This window comes from Rhinatrema bivittatum, chromosome 3 (assembly GCF_901001135.1).
Source record: "Rhinatrema bivittatum chromosome 3, aRhiBiv1.1, whole genome shotgun sequence".
Classification (NCBI taxonomy): Eukaryota; Metazoa; Chordata; class Amphibia; order Gymnophiona; family Rhinatrematidae; genus Rhinatrema; species Rhinatrema bivittatum.
The window spans coordinates 120571738-120590764 of NC_042617.1; the positions used below are offsets into that span (position 1 = coordinate 120571738).

At 39.9% G+C, this 19027-nt stretch overlaps 1 protein-coding gene across 2 annotated transcripts in view; it reads left to right on the forward strand.

Annotated features, from left to right (window-relative positions):
• Positions 1-19027, forward strand: part of WDPCP (WD repeat containing planar cell polarity effector) — a 714814-nt gene that overhangs the window by 81839 nt on the left and 613948 nt on the right. For both annotated transcript variants that reach the window (XM_029593664.1, XM_029593663.1), the window contains exon 2: positions 18402-18486. In XM_029593664.1, coding sequence (XP_029449524.1) covers positions 18426-18486 — 61 coding nt within the window. In that variant the 5' untranslated portion in view covers positions 18402-18425. The remainder of the gene's footprint in view (positions 1-18401; positions 18487-19027) is intronic.

Sequence of the window (19027 nt, forward strand, 5' to 3'; positions counted from 1 at the left end):
ATATTAAACAGGGACTGAAAAATCCTCTTGTGTCTTCAAATAACTTTTTTTAGTTGAACATTCATTGCAAAGGAAAATTGTTGAAGAGGGAAGTGGATATTTTCATAGAACTTCAATGCATTACTAATTTGTAATGCTTTGTATCGGTTTTAATCATGAACATTCCACCTCCTACCTTCTTTGTTTTTTGAAATATTTTTTGTGAATTGCAAGGTGCTTTAAAAACATATCATAAATAATCTTTAATGGCAGTGATCAGTTAGAGTCCCACTTGTTTGTTTGTAACACCAACTGTGTGTCTAAAAATTCACTAACCACACTGATAATACCGACTGTCTCTAAAAGTCTATAATCCACCCGACAAGGCCTTGTTTCTGACCCGATAGGGTCTTTCTTCAGGGGAAATCAACAGATATTATCTGTTGATTAATGTTCATGATTAAAACCGATACAAAGCATTACAAATTAGTAATGCATTGAAGTTCTATGAAACTATCCACTTCCCTCTTCAACAATTTTCCTTTGCAATAAATGTTCAACTAAAAAAAGTTATTTGAAGACACAAGAGGATTTTTCAGTCCCTGTTTAATATTCTTAAAGGTATCATTGAAAATTTTATATGGGACACTTTCTACTTGAGTGGTAATTTTCTAGTTCATACATTAAGTGCACCCTTAAATCTTTGATGCATAGTATCTTGGTTTGTTACAGAGAAGAATAAAGCATCAATACAAGGCGATTGCTCCCCCAGCTAGGGTAAGCGCCCATCGTACCCCCAATCCTTCAGAACCATTCCCAAATTCAACCTCTCCACTCAGGTAAATCATATGTAAACAATCTGGTACCCCTCTGTCCATCCCCCCATTACCCCCATACCTAAATATGCTCAACCAAATAATAGGAAGTCACCTTGATTACCTAATCTAAACCACATGCCGCCATCCATCCCTAGTTTCCTCAGTAAAAAATTAAAAGTCAACAAAACGTTTCCTACAACCCATAGAAAAAATTCTCTCAAACATGAATAAAACAGATTAATAGGAGTAAACCCTTAAAAACATATAGTTCATATTCAGTTTCAGTGTTTGCAGTCGCACCATGATGAGAAGGGAGAAAAAAAACAAAAAACTCTGTGTTCCAGGTACAGAACTCAAACACTCTTGCAGTTCCTAGCGCTTGAAATAATTATAATGAATACTGTCTGGGAGTCAGTAGTCCAACATGAAGGGGCTCCAAGTAGAGAAGAGGTAATTCCTCTCTCAAGCAGGCTCAGTCTTGTTAAACCAAAGGCCTCTCAAGAATTACATACGATAATCAGAGAAGAAAAAAAGATATAACACAATCTATTAACCGGTTTGAGAACATGCTTGGCCTTCTCCACATGATCAGCCAAGGTGGCTGCATCTGTGATGGAGGAACACCAATGGACTCTCTCAGTGAGGTGTACTCGGAGCTTCGCTGGGTTTAACAAGGCAAATCGCAGGCCCATTTTGTGGCAACAGGTACAGACCGGTTTGAAATCCCTCCGCAAAGCAGATAGATTGGAAGAGAAATCTTGAAATACCAATATTGTCTTATTTTCATACGTTAACTTCCTTCCCGATCTTAAGGCTTGAAAAATGTCAACCTTGTGGTGAAATCGAGCAACTTACCAATGAGCACCTGCGGTCTTTCTGCTTGTCATGGTGTACTCCTAATCAGTGGGCCCTTTCAGCTCGTACTAGGCCTCGGGTCCCCTCCAGATGTAACTCACTCAGCCAGGTTTCCAGAAATGAGACCAGATCAGCATCAGGACTCAGAAAGGCTGACAAACCACAGGTTATTTTGCCTGGAGCGATTCTCCAGCTTCTCGAGGTGTTCCTCCTGTTTAGTGAGCAAAGCTTTCAGGTCATTTGCTTCCGTTCGACAAGCTGTGATCGCATCTTCCTTATCAGAGACTCATTGTTTAATCTCCCTGAATCGGGTTTCAAAAGTAACCATCCTATCAGTTACCTCATCCAGTTTATCAGACAGTTTCTGAAATTCAGGTTCCAAAGCACCAACGACTGCTGCTTTTAATTCAGCTATCGCTGTACCCGTTAGAAGGGGAGATACCTGCAGTTGTTGCAGCTCCGCCATCTTGGCAGTGCACGGCTGAGATTTTCCTTTCTCTTTCTTTTGTTCCCTCTTGTTAAATGAGCTGACATTCCAAAGGTACCAATGGCCTGGTGTAGTGTAGGCAGATAGCCCTTACTCCAGATGAGAAAATTGTGAGAAAATAAGTTGATGGGGATGGATGTAGCAGGAAGTGATTCGGAGCAAGAAATTTCACAACCTACTCTGTGCACGGTATTGAGAGTATACTTATAATTGCATGGTGAGCAATTGATTTTGGCTTCTTCCTCTTAGTTCACACTGATATCTTGGTCTGAACATGCTCCATGCACTTCCTCTACCTTTTTCTATAGAGGATTAACATTATTAGAACAACTTTGTATGTCCAAAGAGGCTTAATGGAGCTTATGCATATTGTAATGAGACTAAAAATGCATTTTGCAACTTGGAGTCCAGCTCACCCTAAATGCCTCATTATATGCTCAGTATCAGTGTATTAATCATATTAATCCTGAAGCCAATCTGTTGAAACCCAAAATTGAATTTTTACAGTTTGGCAGATCCTTCCATTTGGCTATTCATTACAACTTCCTTTCTGACCTCAAATAGGGTGAATTAAGCCATAAGTTGTCTGTATTTTCCTTACTGTGATGTTCTCTGTCTCGTCTCCTTGTCCCTATTTTTCTTTCCGTTTTACCTTTCCATGTGTGTCTGTCATTTGTACTCCTTTTCTGTGACTCCCTGACTCTCATCCCCAGGAAACACTCTGCCCCCTACCTTCTCTGGAGGCTTGCTGCCGATGCCACTTCTGAAATAGTTCCATTTTCTTCTAGCACCACTCAAATTCCCCTTGAGCAGGGCAGCACTGGAAGAAAACAACTGCTGTTCTGGAAGTGGCTGCCGCAGCGAGCCTCCAGAGAAAGTGAGAGGGGATTAACAAATTGGGCTGGGGTTGGGTTGACACTGACTGGGATGGGCTTAGCGGAAGACAAGTAGGGTTATGGAAGAGGGAACTTGAGGGAGAGAGAATGAATGTGGAGATTTTATATTAGTTACACAAGTGTGATCTGGGTGTACCTGAGAAGCTGAGCTGGCCATATCAAAGGCAAACACCCTTCCTCCCACTCCCCATTCTCAGGTCAGCTTTGTGATTGGAGGGGAACACACTCCCTCCCCCCCCCCCCCCCCACACACACATACACACCACTTGCTCAGGGCAGTAGTCACTTTGGCCAGCTATGGTTCTGGCTCTTACACTGAAGATTTATTTATTTTTTATCAATGTAATCTCTGCTTGAAAAATAGCAAAGATAATTGCTGTATCCTATAACTTTTCTTGCTTCTTCTTCTTATTCATTTCTATCTCTGTTCCTGCCATCACCCCTTTTTAACCTCTCCTTCCTTTCCATGTCTCTCACGCTCCATTTCCCTTAAATCTTTTTCTCCATCTCTTCTTTTCCAACTTCTTATCTTCCCCACCTCTTATCCACATTGCTTGCTTCTAACTCCATTTCCCTTAGTCCTTTTGTAGCCCTCCTCTCACTCCCTTCCAGTTCTCTCTGCCTCCCTAACTCATCCTTATTTCAGCCCTTTATCTTCATCTCTTGTCCCCTGCCCCAGCCCTATATCTCCATCCTCACTTCCCCTGTAGAGCCCTTTTCATTTGTTTCCCTCTTGTGCTCCTTTTATCTTCTCTCTCTCCTTCCCCCAGTACTGATTTTCTTCCATGTCACCAACCTAGAACCTTTTTAACTTTAGCCATTTGCTTCCTTTTCCCTTCTGCAACCAGTATGGGCCACCACTGATCTTGACCTGGCAATTTTTTTTTCCTAGGGAATCACCACTGGCTTCTTCTGTTCCAACCCCCTGACCTCCACCAAGGCAGCATCAAATTTTCCATAGGTGGGAGCCACTTCCCCTTCCCACCAGTTCTATCTCTATGCAGAAATAATTAGGGGGGGGGGGGGGGGGGGGGGGGGGAAGATGTAGGTAAGCCAAACCAATATGTCCATACACCTTGTGCACCTCCACTGTACAACCTGCTGTCTGTTTTGCAGGCAGTTAAGGCCCTTGCCATGCTGCACTATTGCCTTGGACAAGATATTAATTTCGTTTTTTTCATCATCCTCTTTTTGTATTCCTCCTTGCCTCTTACAGCTTTTTGCATCCCTCCTTGTAATCCTGTATATCTCTCTCCTAGAAGCATGTGCACTGGTTTTTTTTTTTTTGAAAAGGGGCCAATATGTGAAAAAATGCACAAAACTGCTGGAAACACATCCTTTGCATTCTACACGTTGTTTTCCATTTAGCTTCATTTCATTTGCTAAAAAATTTGTGAAATATCCCTTTCACAAGTAGTAAACTTATGTTCATAGTCTGTTACGTGCAAACGTTTTATTAACATGTTTTAATTACTGCGCTGCTGTGATGCAGTATTGTGCAAAGTAGCTCATTAATTCAGAATTCAGTGAACATTAGCATATGAAAATGCCTTCACAAAAAATAACTGCACTACAAAAAAATAGCTTTCAGTGCATTGGTTTTTGCTTCCTTTTCTTTCCATTTGGGTGCTCTTCCTGGTCTTATCCCTCCCTCTTTTCCCATCTCACCCATTTACCCGTTTGGTTGAGATTGAGAACCTGTACAATATAGGGAGTTCACTTCCTGCCACTTGACTCCATTGGAGCTATGATGATATAATGACCATTGCCAAAAAAAAAAAATTAATAGTAATTTAAAACTTTCAAAAGTCACAATCTTTAATTTAAAAATAGAAACATAAAAACATGACAGCAGAAAAAGACTGCCCCTTCGTCCAATTATTTTAGCTTTATAATTCCCATCACTTCCTTAGAGATCCCCTCTATTTATCCCATGCTTTCTTGAATTCAGATACTGTTTTTGATTCTACCACTTCCACGGCCTTCCACCACCCTCTCTGTAAAGAAATATTTCCTAAGATTACTCCTGAGTCTACCTCCTTTCACTCTCATCCCATGACCCCTTATTTTAGAGCCTCCTTTCTGTTGAAAGAGGCTCTTTAGTGTGCATGGAAATCTTTGAGATATTTAAATGTCTCTGTCATATCTCCCTTATCTCGCCTTTTCTCTAAGGCAGAGCTTCTCAACCTTTTTTATATCAGGGCACATTTTCAAGTTTGCTTGACCCTCGAGATACTGAATTCAATTTTACATATTTTCATACCCGCTGATCATTGGTCATGTGACTGTGAAAATGTCAGGAAATGTATTTTTAAAGAAATTGAACAGTCTAAAATGCCTAAAATATAATTAGACAAGTTTAGAAATATAGGATGGGGATCATGGCAGAATCAGTGGCAATGTATGCTCTTCTAATATTTTTGTGATATTAGCTTTTTTTCTCCAAGCGAGCTTTGCATTTTTAAAAATTTTTTAAAATGTTTCTTCCACATTCCCCTGCAGGCTTCCACTCTCCATTGATATTTAAATTTCTTAACAGTGGTCTTTAGACCGTTCCAACAACACTGGTCTCATCCCAATCCCCTCTCCAAAAATAATCCACCAGACTACAATAAGAGAACGCGTTCTGTCTGTGGCCGGACCCTCTCTCTAGAATAACTTACCATTACATCTAAGGCTAGAAACAACAATGCAAACCTTCAAAACAAAACTTAAAACATGGCTTTTCCAAAAAGCTTTCACAATAACCACCTAATACCCCTGCAGATGCTACCGTGCGAAAAGACACTAGATAAGGACATATAAGTTACATCTCAATATTCACGTTATTATACGACAAGGCACTCAACAAGACGTATTGTCGTAAATGACCCATACAACAATCTTTCCAAAGACTCTACGTAGGACGTACTGCCGCCACTGTTTCAGGTTTCATCTCCTAGTGAGAATTTAATGAAGTGAAAAGTTACAATGTTAAATAAAAATTAATTACAATGTTAAAAATTATTTGCAATGTTAAATAAGACTATATTGATGTTATAATGTAAAACAGGAAGCCCCTACTTCTTGAATACAGTTACAACGTAAACCGATGTGATATTCCAAATTGAATACTGGTATATAAAAACTAATAAATAAATACATAGAAAATCCAAGCCACTGCCTTCTTCCCTCCTTACCACTAACCCCAGCTCTCTCCTCCTCCTCCCCTCACATTCAGGCTGAACCTCAGTACTACCTACAATCTCCCTTCACCCATTAAGTTAGATCCCAGCACCCCATTCAACCCCAGCACTCTCCTCCTCCTCCCCTCACATTCAGGCTGAACCTCATAAGAACATGCCCTCAGACCAAGAGTCCATCAAGCCTAACATCCTGTTTCCAACAGATGCCAAACCAGGCTACAAGAACCTGGCAAGTACCCAAAAACTAAGATCACATGCTGTTGATGCCAGTAATAGCAGAGACCATTCCCAAAGTCAACTTGATTAATAACAGTTAATGGACTTCTCCTCCAAGAACTTATCCAAACCTTTTTTAACCCAGCTACACTAATTGCACTAACCACACCCTCTGACAACAAATTCCAGAGCTTTATTGTAAGAACAGAAGAACATAAGAAAATGCCATACTGGGTCAGACCAAGGGTCCATCAAGCCCAGCATCCTGTTTCCAAACAGTGGCCAATCCAGGCCATAAGAACCTGGCAAGTACCCAAAAACTAAGTCTATTCCATGTAACCATTGCTAATGGCAGTGGCTATTCTCTAAGTGAACTTAATAGCAGGTAATGGACTTCTCCTCCAAGAACTTATCCAATCCAACACAGCTATACTAACTGCACTAACCACATTCTCTGGCAACAAATTCCAGAGTTTAATTGTGCGTTGAGTAAAAAAGAACTTTCTCCGATTAGTTTTAAATGTGCCCCATGCTAACTTCATAGAGTGCCCCCTAGTCTTTCTACTATCCGAAAGAGTAAATAACCGATTCACATCTACCCGTTCTAGACCTCTCATGATTTTAAACACCTCTATCATATCCCCCTCAGTTGTCTCTTCTCCAAGCTGAAAAGTCCTAACCTCTTTAGTCTTTCCTCATAGGGGAGTTGTTCCATTCCCCCTTATCATTTTGGTAGCCCTTCTCTGAACCTTCTCCATCGCAATTATATCTTTTTTGAGATGCGGCGACCAGAATTGTACACAGTATTCAAGGTGCGGTCTCACCATGGAGCGATACAGAGGCATTATGACATTTTCTGTTTTATTCACCATTCAAGGTATTTTTTTATTCACCATTCACAGTATTCAAGGTGCGGTCTCACCATGGAGCGATACAGAGGCATTATGACATTTTCCGTTTTATTCACCATTCCCTTTCTAATAATTCCCATTGTACATTGAGTGAAAAATAATTTTCTCCGACTAGTCTTAAATGTGCTACTTGCTAACTTCAGGGAGTGTCCCCTAGTCCTTCTATTATCTGAAGGAGTAAATAACCGATTCACATCTACTCGTTCAAGACCTCTCATGATTTTAAATACCTCTATCATATCCAAATCCTTGGTGGTCTGTGGGTCCTTGCCATACCAAGACCTCCCAGCCTTTGAATATTTGCCTTGAAAGCTTGTGACAGGCGTGAGTTTTTCTCCTGCTCCTGCTGAGTCAGATTCAGTGGTGCTGGCTGTCCTGACTGCAGTATTCCCCACAAGCATTCATGGGCCTCGACCATGCTGAGAGTGTGTGCCAAACTGGAGGGGGGAGGGAGGTTATGGTGTATATTGCATGATCTTGAAAAGGAAGGCATTTTCCAGATCAGGACACCAGGGGTTGGAGGGGAGTGAGTATTGTCTCCTGGGAGGGATGCTATTTTGTAGGTGAGGCTTCCAAGACACATAGGGTAAATTTTCTATAAGCTGATCATCAGCTAAATTGCAGGCTAAATTATCTTAGGGGCATGTTCATCCACAATCTATCTAGTCACTTCCTGAAAATTTATTCCAAGGTGTGCTTCAGAATTCACAAGTTTGTAGGATTCTGACAGTGACCACAATATTAGAAATATGTCTGCTCTGACCACCAAAACCAAATTATGACCTCCAACAGATTTTACATAGGCCATCTATTTTTCTTTTTTGTTTTGGTCTAATCAGTTTCCTCCTTTTCCTTTGGGCTTCCAGCTCAGCCAGAATTAGGGCTGGGATCCTGGCACCATAAGCCGCATTAACTTTCCCCTATTTTATAGCCCTCCCATTCCCAACTTAGCCAGTCCAGTCTTTTGCTGGTGGCCGTGCACCAGAACCCTACAGTCATGGCCTTGAATCCAGCCACTAGGTGTCACCCTTGAGCAATGGCCACAACACCCTTCATCTAAGGAACAGTGAATGCTGCCTATGTACCATTCTCAGCCTCAGCCGACCAGGGAATTCAAAGAACCGACTTGAGGACTGAACCGTGGAACTTCCAGCAGTGTCTCTGAGCCACCGGTTTAGCCCAGACTATCTTTTTAAGTCCTTACTTACTTGAACTGGATTTGGTGACCTAGAAGTGAAAGGCTCTGTAAAACACTATGATAATTCTCTTGATCCATGCTGTTCCCATTGACCACTCTGAAAGCAACTATTGCTGACATCTGTCACAACTGATTGGTTAAAGATGGCTGCATTCAGTTGCAGAGCACAAAGTTTATGTAAAGATCCCTGGAAACTTATTTAATATTTGCTCAAAAAATGTTTTGTTTTTTTTAATGAAGATAATTGAACCACAGAGCCTGATTTTCAAAAGCATTTACATACTTAATAATTGGGTTTACACATGTAAATGCACTTTACCTAAATAAGTGGGCTTGTGAAAATTTCTACAATATATGCCATAAGATTCACCCACATAAATGCACTTTACACAAGTAAATGGCTTTTGAAAATTGTTACAATAGTAGTTACATTTACACATGTAAATCTTTTTGAAAATGACCTCCCCAATGTATATATGCATAACAACATAAGAAGTTGCCAAACTGGGTTAGACCATCCCTTGTTCATTAATTTTGGATGATCATAGTTTTCCCATTCTCTCGCATACCAAGAGCCTTGAGGTATGTCTAGATACTAAACTATCTTTCCATCATGAGATTAGAATGGTCATAAGAAATCTTGTTTTCAAGCTCTGGGTCCTTTGTGGCCTAATGAATTTATTGGAACTGATGACTTTAAACTGGTGGTACAGGCATCCATGTTAACTATGCTAGACTGTATGCAGGATTGCCAACCTTATCACTGAGACCACGATAGCTGCTTTTGAACTCTACAGCTAATCTAATAAGTAGAAAAATACATATTGACCAATTACATCAATCCTATTTCAGCTTCGTTGGCTGCCTGTCCAGTTTTGGGTACGGTTTAAAGTACTAATAACTCACAAACTGCTCGGTGCAAATTCTTTCCCATGGATACATTTTTTGTTAAGAATTTACCAACCAACACGAACCCTTTGATCTCAGCAAAGAGGACTCCTTGAGGTACCCTCAGCGAACGCAGCATGATTGTCTGTGACAAGAAACTCTGCCTTCTCTGTGACAGCGCCCTCTTATCTGGATTACAATACCTGAAGCTTTTAAGACTTATGGAATGCACAAAACCTTTAAAGCACTGCTGAAATCTTTTTTGCTGGGACTAGCTTTTGCTTGATTTTGTGTGTTTAGAACACTTTTGAGTTTACAGATCATTGGATTATGATCTTAGCAATGGTTGCTTTTGCCTTAAATTTTAATTTGTCTTATTTTTGTTTGTCTGTCTCAAGTTTGAATCTTTTGTACTAATCATGTATGTTATTATGTATATTGCTTAGGGCCCAGGCACAAGCGATTAATAAATTTTAATCAAGCTCAGCATTCTGTTTGTAACAGTGGCCAATCCAGGATACAAGTACCTGGCAAGTACCCAAACAGTAAATAAATCCACTGCTACTAATGCCAGTAATAAGCAGTGGCTATTCCCTAAGTCAGATTGATTACTAGCAGTTTATGGATTTCTCCAGGAACTTATCCAAAACCTTTTTTAAATCCAGCTATGATAACTGCCTTAACCACATCTTCTGGCAATGAATTCCAGAGCTTAATTGTATGTTGAGTGAAAAAGAAAATTCTCTGATTTATTTTAAATGTGCTACTTGCTAACTTCATGGAGTGCCCCCTAAACCTTGTGCTATCTGAAAGAATAAATAACTGATTCACATTTATCCATTCTAGTTCTTTCATGGTTTTATAGGCCTCTGTTATATCCTTCCTCACTCATCTTTTCTCCAAACTGAACAGTCCTAATCTCTTTAGCGTTTCCTCATTGGTGAGCTGTTCCATCCCCTTTATCATTTTGGTCACCCTTCTCTGAACGTTTTCAAGTGCAACTATATCATTTTTGAGGTGCAGCAACCAGAATAAGAACATAAGAACATGCCATACTGGGTCAGACCAAGGGTCCATCAAGCCCAGCATCCTGTTTCCAACAGTGGCCAATCCAGGCCATAAGAACCTGGCAAGTACCCAAAAACTAAGTCTATTCCATGTTACCGTTGCTAGTAATAGCAGTGGCTATTTTCTAAGTCAACTTAATTAATAGTGGGTAATGGACTTCTCCTCCAAGAACTTAACCAATCCTTTTTTAAACATACCTGTACTAACTGCATTAACCACATCCTCTGGCAACAAATTCCAGAATTTAATTGTGCGTTGAGTGAAAAAGAACTTTCTCCAATTGGTTGTAAATGTGCCACATGCTAACTTCATGGAGTGCCCCCTAGTCTTTCTATTATCCGAAAGAGTAAATAACCGATTCACATCTTCCCGTTCTAGACCTCTCATGATTTTAAACACCTCTATCATATCCCCCCTCAGCCGTCTCCAAGCTGAAAAGTCCTAACCTCTTTAGTCTTTCCTCACAGGGGAGCTGTTCCATTCCCCTTATCATTTTGGTAGCCCTTCTCTGTACCTTCTCCATCGCAATTATATCTTTTTTGAGATGCAGCAAACAGAATTGTACACAGTATTCAAGGTGCGGTCTCACCATGGAGCGATACAGAGGCATTATGACGTTTTCCGTTTTATTCACCATTCCCTTTCTAATAATTCCCAACATTCTGTTTGCCTTTTTGACTGCCACAGCACACTGAACCGACGACGACATTTGGTTACCTCACTCGTCGTATTTCTTTCCAGATCATTTATAAATATATTGAAAAGTAAGGGTCCCAATACAGATCCCTGAGGCACTCCACTGCCCACTCCCTTCCACTGAGAAAATTGTCCATTTAATCCTACTCTCTGTTTCCTGTCTTTTTAGCCAGTTTGCAATCCATGAAAGGACATCGCCACCAATCCCATGACTTTTTACTTTTCCTAGAAGCCTCTCATGAGGAACTTTGTCAAATGCCTTCTGAAAATCCAAGTATACTACATCTACCGGTTCACCTTTATCCACATGTTTATTAACTCCTTCAAAAAAGTGAAGCAGATTTGTGAGGCAAGACTTGCCTTGGGTAAAGCTATGCTAACTTTGTTCCATTAAACCATGTCTTTCTATATGTTCTGTGATTTTGATGGCACTGAAGTCAGGCTAACCGGTCTGTAGTTTCCCGGATTGCCCCTGGGGCCCTTTTTAAATATTGGGGTTACATTAGCTATCCTCCAGTCTTCAGGTACAATGGATGATTTTAATGATAGGTTACAAATTTTTACTAATAAGTCTGAAATTTCAATTTTTAGTTCCTTCAGAACTCTGGGGTGTGTACCATCTGGTCCAGGTGATTTACTGCTCTTCAGTTTGTCAATCAGGTCCACCATATCTTCTAGGTTCACCGTGATTTGATTCAGTCCATCTGAATCATTGCTCATGAAAACCTTCTCCAGTACGGGTACCTCCCCGACATCCTCTTCAGTAAACACTGAAGCAAAGAAATCATTTAATCTTTCTGCGATGGCCTTATCTTCTCTAAGTGCCCCTTTAACCCCTCGATCATCTAATGGTCCAACTGACTCCCTCACAGGCTTTCTGCTTCGGATATATTTAAAAAAGTTTTTACTGTGAGTTTTTGCCTCTACGGCCAACTTCTTTTCAAATTCTCTCTTAGCCTGTCTTATCAATGTCTTACATTTAACTTGCCAATGTTTATGCATTTTCCTATTTTCTTCATTATCTTATTTTCTTCTGTTGGATCCTTCTTCCAATTTTGAATGAAGATTTTTTGGCTAAAATTGCACACAATATTCAAGCTGCAGTCTCATTAAATAGAGAGGTACTATGACAAACTCTCTTTTATTTACCATTCCATTTCTAATAATAAGACCCACCCTCGATTATACTACTATTTACACTATTAGTTTACTGCGTTCCTAAGCCTTTGTTTCCAGCTGTCTATGCTCCCAAGTTTAGCTACCTTGTTAGATGTAACTTTGTTCTTCCGGTTCAATTCACTATTTTTTTACTGTTTTTTACTGTTTATGTCACAGTTCCCCCTGTTCGATGTAAACCGATCTGATATGGTCATCTAACCATGAAGGTCGGTATAGAAAAGTGTTAAATAAATACATAAATAAATTTCTAACATTCTCTACTTGCTTTTATGACCGTTGCAGCAGACTGAGCTGATTTCAATGTATTGTTCACTATGATGCCCAGATGTTATTCTTCGGTGGTAACTCCTAATATGGAATCTAACTATGTGCATCACTTTGCACTTGTCCACATTAAATTTCATCTGACGTTTGGATGCCCAGTATTCCAGTCTTGAACGGTCCTCCTGCAATTTATTGCAATCTGCTTGCAATTTAACAACTCTAAATAATTGTGTCATCTGCAAATGTAATCATCTCTCTCGTTGACCCTCTTTCCAGATCATTTATAAATATATTAAAAAGCTCCAGTCCCAGTACAGATCCCTGAGACACTCCACTGTTAACCTTCCTCATAATTTCTGTTTCTGATCTTTTAGCCAGTTTGCAATTCACAAAAGAACATTGCCTCCTATCTCACGACTTTTTAATTTTCTTAGTCACATGAGGGACATTTTCAAACGCCTTCTGAAAATCCAAATATTCTAAATCCATTGACTCACCTTTATCCACCTTTTTATTAACCCCTTTTAAAAAATGTAGCAGATTTGGGAGGCAAGATTTCTCTCAGGTAAAACCATGCTGGCTGTGATCCATTAAACCATGATTATCTGTATATTATGTGATTTTGAGCTTTAGAATAGTTTCCACGATTTTTCCAGGCACTGAAGTCAACCTCACCGGTCTATAGTTTCCAGATCACCCATGGAGCCCTTTTTAATTATCAGGGTTACATTGGCCACCCTCCAGTTTTCATGTACAATGGATAATTTTAATGAGAGGTTATAAGATCTGAAATTTCATGTTTTAGTTCTTTAAGAACTCTGGGGGGCAAACCATCTGGTCCAGGTGATTTGCTGGTCTTTAGTTTGTCAGTCTGGCCTACCTCATCGTCAAGGTTCATCGTAATTTGGTTCAGTTCATCTGAATCATCGCTCTTCATGATTCATTTAGAGGGGCATATTCAGTAAGTCGGTGAGTAGACAAGGTATTCGGCCAAAGTTAGCAGGATAACTGAGTTCCATAGGGTTATTGTCTATCAGCAATATTATTTAATATCTTCTTGTTACTATTATGTAAGCTGCAAGAGCAAATGATTATGAATTTTCAACTATATCCTGATGATTTGCAAGTGCTTTATTCAGTAAATAATGATATGCAAGATACTATGTCACGTGTGAATAAGATATTGAAGAAATAGGATTATGGATGAAGGCTAGTGGTTTACAGATGATTGTGAAGAAAACTGAGATTTTACCAGTTAATTTCGATGGAGATGCCCATCTCTCCTATTTCCTGTCAGTTAGAAGGTGATACTATTTCAGTATTGGAGACGGTTCGTGATCTTGGTGTTCTGTTAGATTCTAGATTCTCTTTACAACCTCAATTGTGAACTATGGTAAGAAAGGGCTTTTTAAACTATGGAAGCTACACAGGTTAAAGTTTATTCTAGATTGCGATGATTTTGGGATGGTTATGCAAACTTTTGTTCTAACATGTTTGGGCTATTGTAATGCACTTTATATTGGGTTACCCAAATGTTATGTTGAAGCTTTACAAATTTTGCTGAACTCTGCAGCTCGAGTGATCTCAGGTCGTCCTCTATCTGCTTATATTTCCCCTGTTTTGCGTGAGTTGCATTGGGTCCCCACTGAGTAACGGGTCCGTGAGTGCCCAGCCTATCTAAAACAATTAATTAGTTTATATCAGCCTTCTAGATCTTTGCGCTCTGAATCTCAGTGATTACTAACTGTTCCGAATGTTAGTCAAGAATGCAGGAACCAGACCTTGAAACGGGCATTCTCCTGTATAGTACCCAGATTATGAAATACAATCCCATTAGATTTGTGCTTTTTAAGTGATTACAAAAAATTTAGGAAGATGTTGAAATCTTACATTTTAGTGAAGCTTTTATGTGATATTTTAGTTTTATGTTTTAATGTTTGGTTATTTGTAAATTGTATGAATTATTGTAATCTGCCTCGAACAATTTGTTTGGTAATGAGTGCAGAAAATTAAGATTTAATAAATAAATAAATGGCCTGTCCCAGATATACAGCAGGATAAATGTTTCTTTGACTATATTTGCCTTAGGTTATCAGGCTACATGTAGCCTGATAATTAAAAAAATCTAACCGACTGTGTATGAATATAACTGGTTGGAATTTTTTAGTTATCTGTCCTTATGTGGCCAGATAACTTGCTACTTAACCGGATATCTTCAAAAGATCCCCAGCCAATAGAAAATAAAAAGATATAAACGGGATCCTCTCTCTATAGTTAGTTTACACTTCCAGTGCTGCTTCTGTTAGAGCAGCACTGGAGTTCCAGGAGCAGGTAAGTTCCTTGATCCCAGTAAGGGTTATGTATCGGAGGGGGGGGGGGATGGAGAGGTCTGGAGGGGGTGAGGGACAGCCTGAGACTGGCATTGTGGGTGGGTGGGAGTGTCTGGGATGAGGGCATCATGATTTAAAATATTACAGACTAGGTAAAGGGTTGGGAGGGAAGCCTTGACCTACAGACCTGGGATAGGATTATTAAATTTTGTACAGGTTTGGGTGATGGGGGTTGCATGGCCTGATATGGCCTTATGTAACATTTTGAGTAGGAGAGGGGATCAGGCCAGAGGCCTGTTTACATCTTTTTTTGGGGCTGCAAACAAAAACTATTTAACCAGATATTTTTTGAAGATATTTGGTTAAGTAGCAAGATAAATTGGCCTCATAAGGCCAGATAACTTTAAACCTGCTCTGAAGCAGATGCAAAGTTATCCAACTAACTTAGCCTCTTTTAGTTAAAAATCTCCTAAATTAGTTAGATAACTTAACTTGTCCCCAAAATGCTCCAGGAATGCCTCTTTACTATCTGGTTAGATTTTAACTGGATAATGATTCACCAGCTAAAATCTAGCCAGATAAGTGGTTCAGTATTCTAAAACTTTGTTGCGGATGTGGATCCTTGAGCCAAGATGGAGTTGGCACAACCTGCAGAGCCTTGCAGGTCCCCACTGTCAGTAGGTGGAGCTGGCTGGAGCAAAGGTCCTACTGGAGCTTCACCAATGCCAGGCTACGACCCCTTAGGTTGAGCCTTTGGGTGTCAGGGCAAACTGGTCTTAGGTATGGGCCTCTGTGAAGGTGATGATCCATCGCGATGAAGACTTTGCAGGCCAGCACAGATAAAGAACCGATGTTAGGGCAAGCAGCGATCAGACATGGTCAAGTTCAGGCTGTGGTTGGAGGCAGGTAGAGTTCAGAAAGTGTCATCCAGGCAGTGATCGAGGCAGGCAGAGTTCAGTCAGAGACAGTGAGAAGGCAGTGGTCAGTGGCAGGTGGTGGTCAAGCAGTGTCGAGGTCCAGTCTGAGTGTCAAGCCAGAAATCCAGTCCAAGTCAGAGCCAGTCTGAAGTCAAGGATAGAAGTCCAATCCAAGGGGGACAGAAAACAAAGAGGAGGACGGAGCACCACAGGAGCAGGAGACGCTGAAGCAGACAAGGGAAGACTGACCACAAGGACAAGAACTTAAGACAAACTGGACTGCCAAACAGGATCAGGAACAAGACACAGGAACTGATGAACACACAGCAGGAACAAGGATCAGGAACAGGAATGCAGTGGCGAAGCACTTCTCGAAGCGAGACGACCTGTTGCCAAGGCACTGGAAAGAAGTCAGACTCAGCCTTTTATAGAGCTCCGGAGGTTTCCCGCCACTGGCCCTTTAAGGTTAGGGCAATTGGCATGCGTGCACCCTAGGGATGGGCTTGTTCCAGGGATCCGGCGGCATCCTGCTGTGCCGAGGAAGAGTGACTGTGGCGCGGTACCTCGCCGGACTCAGGAGAGAACCCAGCGCTGGGGAGCCAACAAGAAAGTGGTGGACGGTCATTTATTTATTTGTTTTTATATACTGGTGTTCGATTTGCATATCACAGTGGTTTACAAACAATTTGAGAGGTGCGGGAAGGGAGTCCCTTCCTTTAGAAAGGTGCAGTGAATGATTAGAGAAATGTCATAATAATATAGTAGCATTGTGGGTAAAAACAGTGCTAACATAGATAGCATAAATGATAATAGTGTAATACAAGGGAATAGATGGTATAAATAGTGGTATAGTAGCAGTAATTAGCATTAGAGTAACAGGGTAACAGAAATTATCATTAGGTATATATACATATGGCATACTTACCCACCCACACACACATATACATACACACAGCATATATATATACATATATATATATATATATATATATATCATGGCTCACAGGGCGTCGGGAGGTGGTGTGAACGGGTCTGGGCTTGGAGGTAAAAGTGGTGGGCCGCGGAACGGGCCTGTGGTCCGCCGAATGCAACAAACTTGCCATTTAGATAGATAACGTCTGAATTATTCGTCTAAATGGCTTTGAATATTGACCTCTTAGTATAGATGTATTTGTTCAGAAGTCATATGCCTGAATTCAGTGTGTCTAAAGTTACTGCAGTATTTTATAAGCTGAGTGGCAGAAGCTGCACAGTTTATAAAATGCTGCATATCTCAGACGTGAAAGTACATGTTTATATGTTAGTATACATATATTTGTGTTATGCAGGAATAATATACTATTTCTTTTTTATAACCCAGACCTCCTACCCTAAGCTACAGTCAAAACTGTTCCTGCCAGTGAACAATACACCTTTGAATGTCAGCCACAGCTGCATTACAAGTGGTTACTCTCCTTGGGGAAGGAGAAATTAGTTACAAGGAATCCGCAAAACTGGATGATCATTTCTACACTCGCTATTACATTGTAGATACATTGACTGAATTGTTGAGATCCTTGTTGGCTGAAAAGAAGAGCACCCTGTACTGTGTCTGATTAGTTATTTCCCTGACAATGTCAATGAGTTCTAGTGATTCTAAAGATAAGATTCTAGCATCTTCAAAAATAGCATCCTGACGTGGAAATATATTCCTCCATTTGTGAGGCGAGGAATAGATTTCTTATTCCCTGTGATGCTAAGGTAGACCAGAATTTAAAGCAATAGAAAGCTAATGTTGAAATGCCTCATTTTTCGTATTTCTGATATAACTGGATTTTTATTTTTTATTCTATTATATTATCTATCAGTGTAGTTCATTTGAAAATACCATGATCCTTGTTTTTTTTATATTGTCTTATAAGTGATTGAAAACATTTTTTTATTTACAATATAATCTTTGTTTGATAGCTATTTATTTTTATGTATTCATATTGTTCCTGCTTTTACCCGGTAGACTTTTTCAGTTGCTTCTCTCCCTGTTGATACTGTTTGACAATGAATTAATTTAGTTGTTCTGATCTCTGCTGCAATTGGTCTTCTTTTCTGTTTTGGAACTAAACAGACAGCAGCAAACAAAAAGTCTAAATAATATGGCATTTTGCATTTTCATCTATAATTGATTTGTGTGATTGTGTTAAAGTTTTAGTTTATCTGAAAATTTAGCACTGTGTTGCTCTTTACAGATTTACTCATTTACTTTTTTGTGCATACATGATATTTGAAACTAAGAAGTCTCACTCGCCAGCAGTGGATATGGCACCATCATTGTAATATTCAGCAAGGATCTTTTCAGCTATCGTTGTAACCTTGTTAATAGCAGAACACAGATCACGCTTGCTGGTCCTGAGTTTATGGCAGTATTGTGCTCCTAAATGATCAATGACGGCCTCTTTTACCATTATTTCTAAGAAACTTTCAGTTTTACTGGTAGGGGGAAGGTAATTAATTTGCACGTTTCTTTCCTTCTTTTGACAGAACTGTGTTTCCTTCTGCCATCAGATGTCTTTCTGCCTGACAGAGTTGCACCTGTGGTCTTTGAAGAATACCTTACATGTTGGGGGTAAATCAGCTGCTGCCAACTTCCATTCTTTTCCTGCCACAAATAAGAATGCTATTCACTGCACTTTCAGCTAATGCACAAGTCAGAATCCTCATGTGAAGATTGTCTCTTTGATTTGCACTGCAGGGAGAGCAAGTTTTAGAACATTGTTGTGTTGACTGGAGAGATGGCCTTTTAGTTCTGTCTTCTTAATTAACTCGAGACAGACTCAAAAGATCCTTTTCAGTTCTGAAAACAAATATTTTGGTATAAAACAGTTTTTGTCTTCCTTTCAAAAACTAGTGCCCTGCAATTGATTTCCAGTTATGACTACAATGACTGTTTCTGATTTACAGGTAGTTACTATGCTCTTCAGTAGAACACATTGGGTTCTTGTTGTCTTTTTATAAGAACAATCAAAAATCCCAAAATTTCATGTACTTCCCTATAGTATTGTCAAAATAAATTGTGATCACAGGAACAGTTTCATCTTATTTCAAAGTTGCTCTGATGAGAGGAAGCCACTGTAAATACCATTGAACTGTAATAACAGAATGGGTAA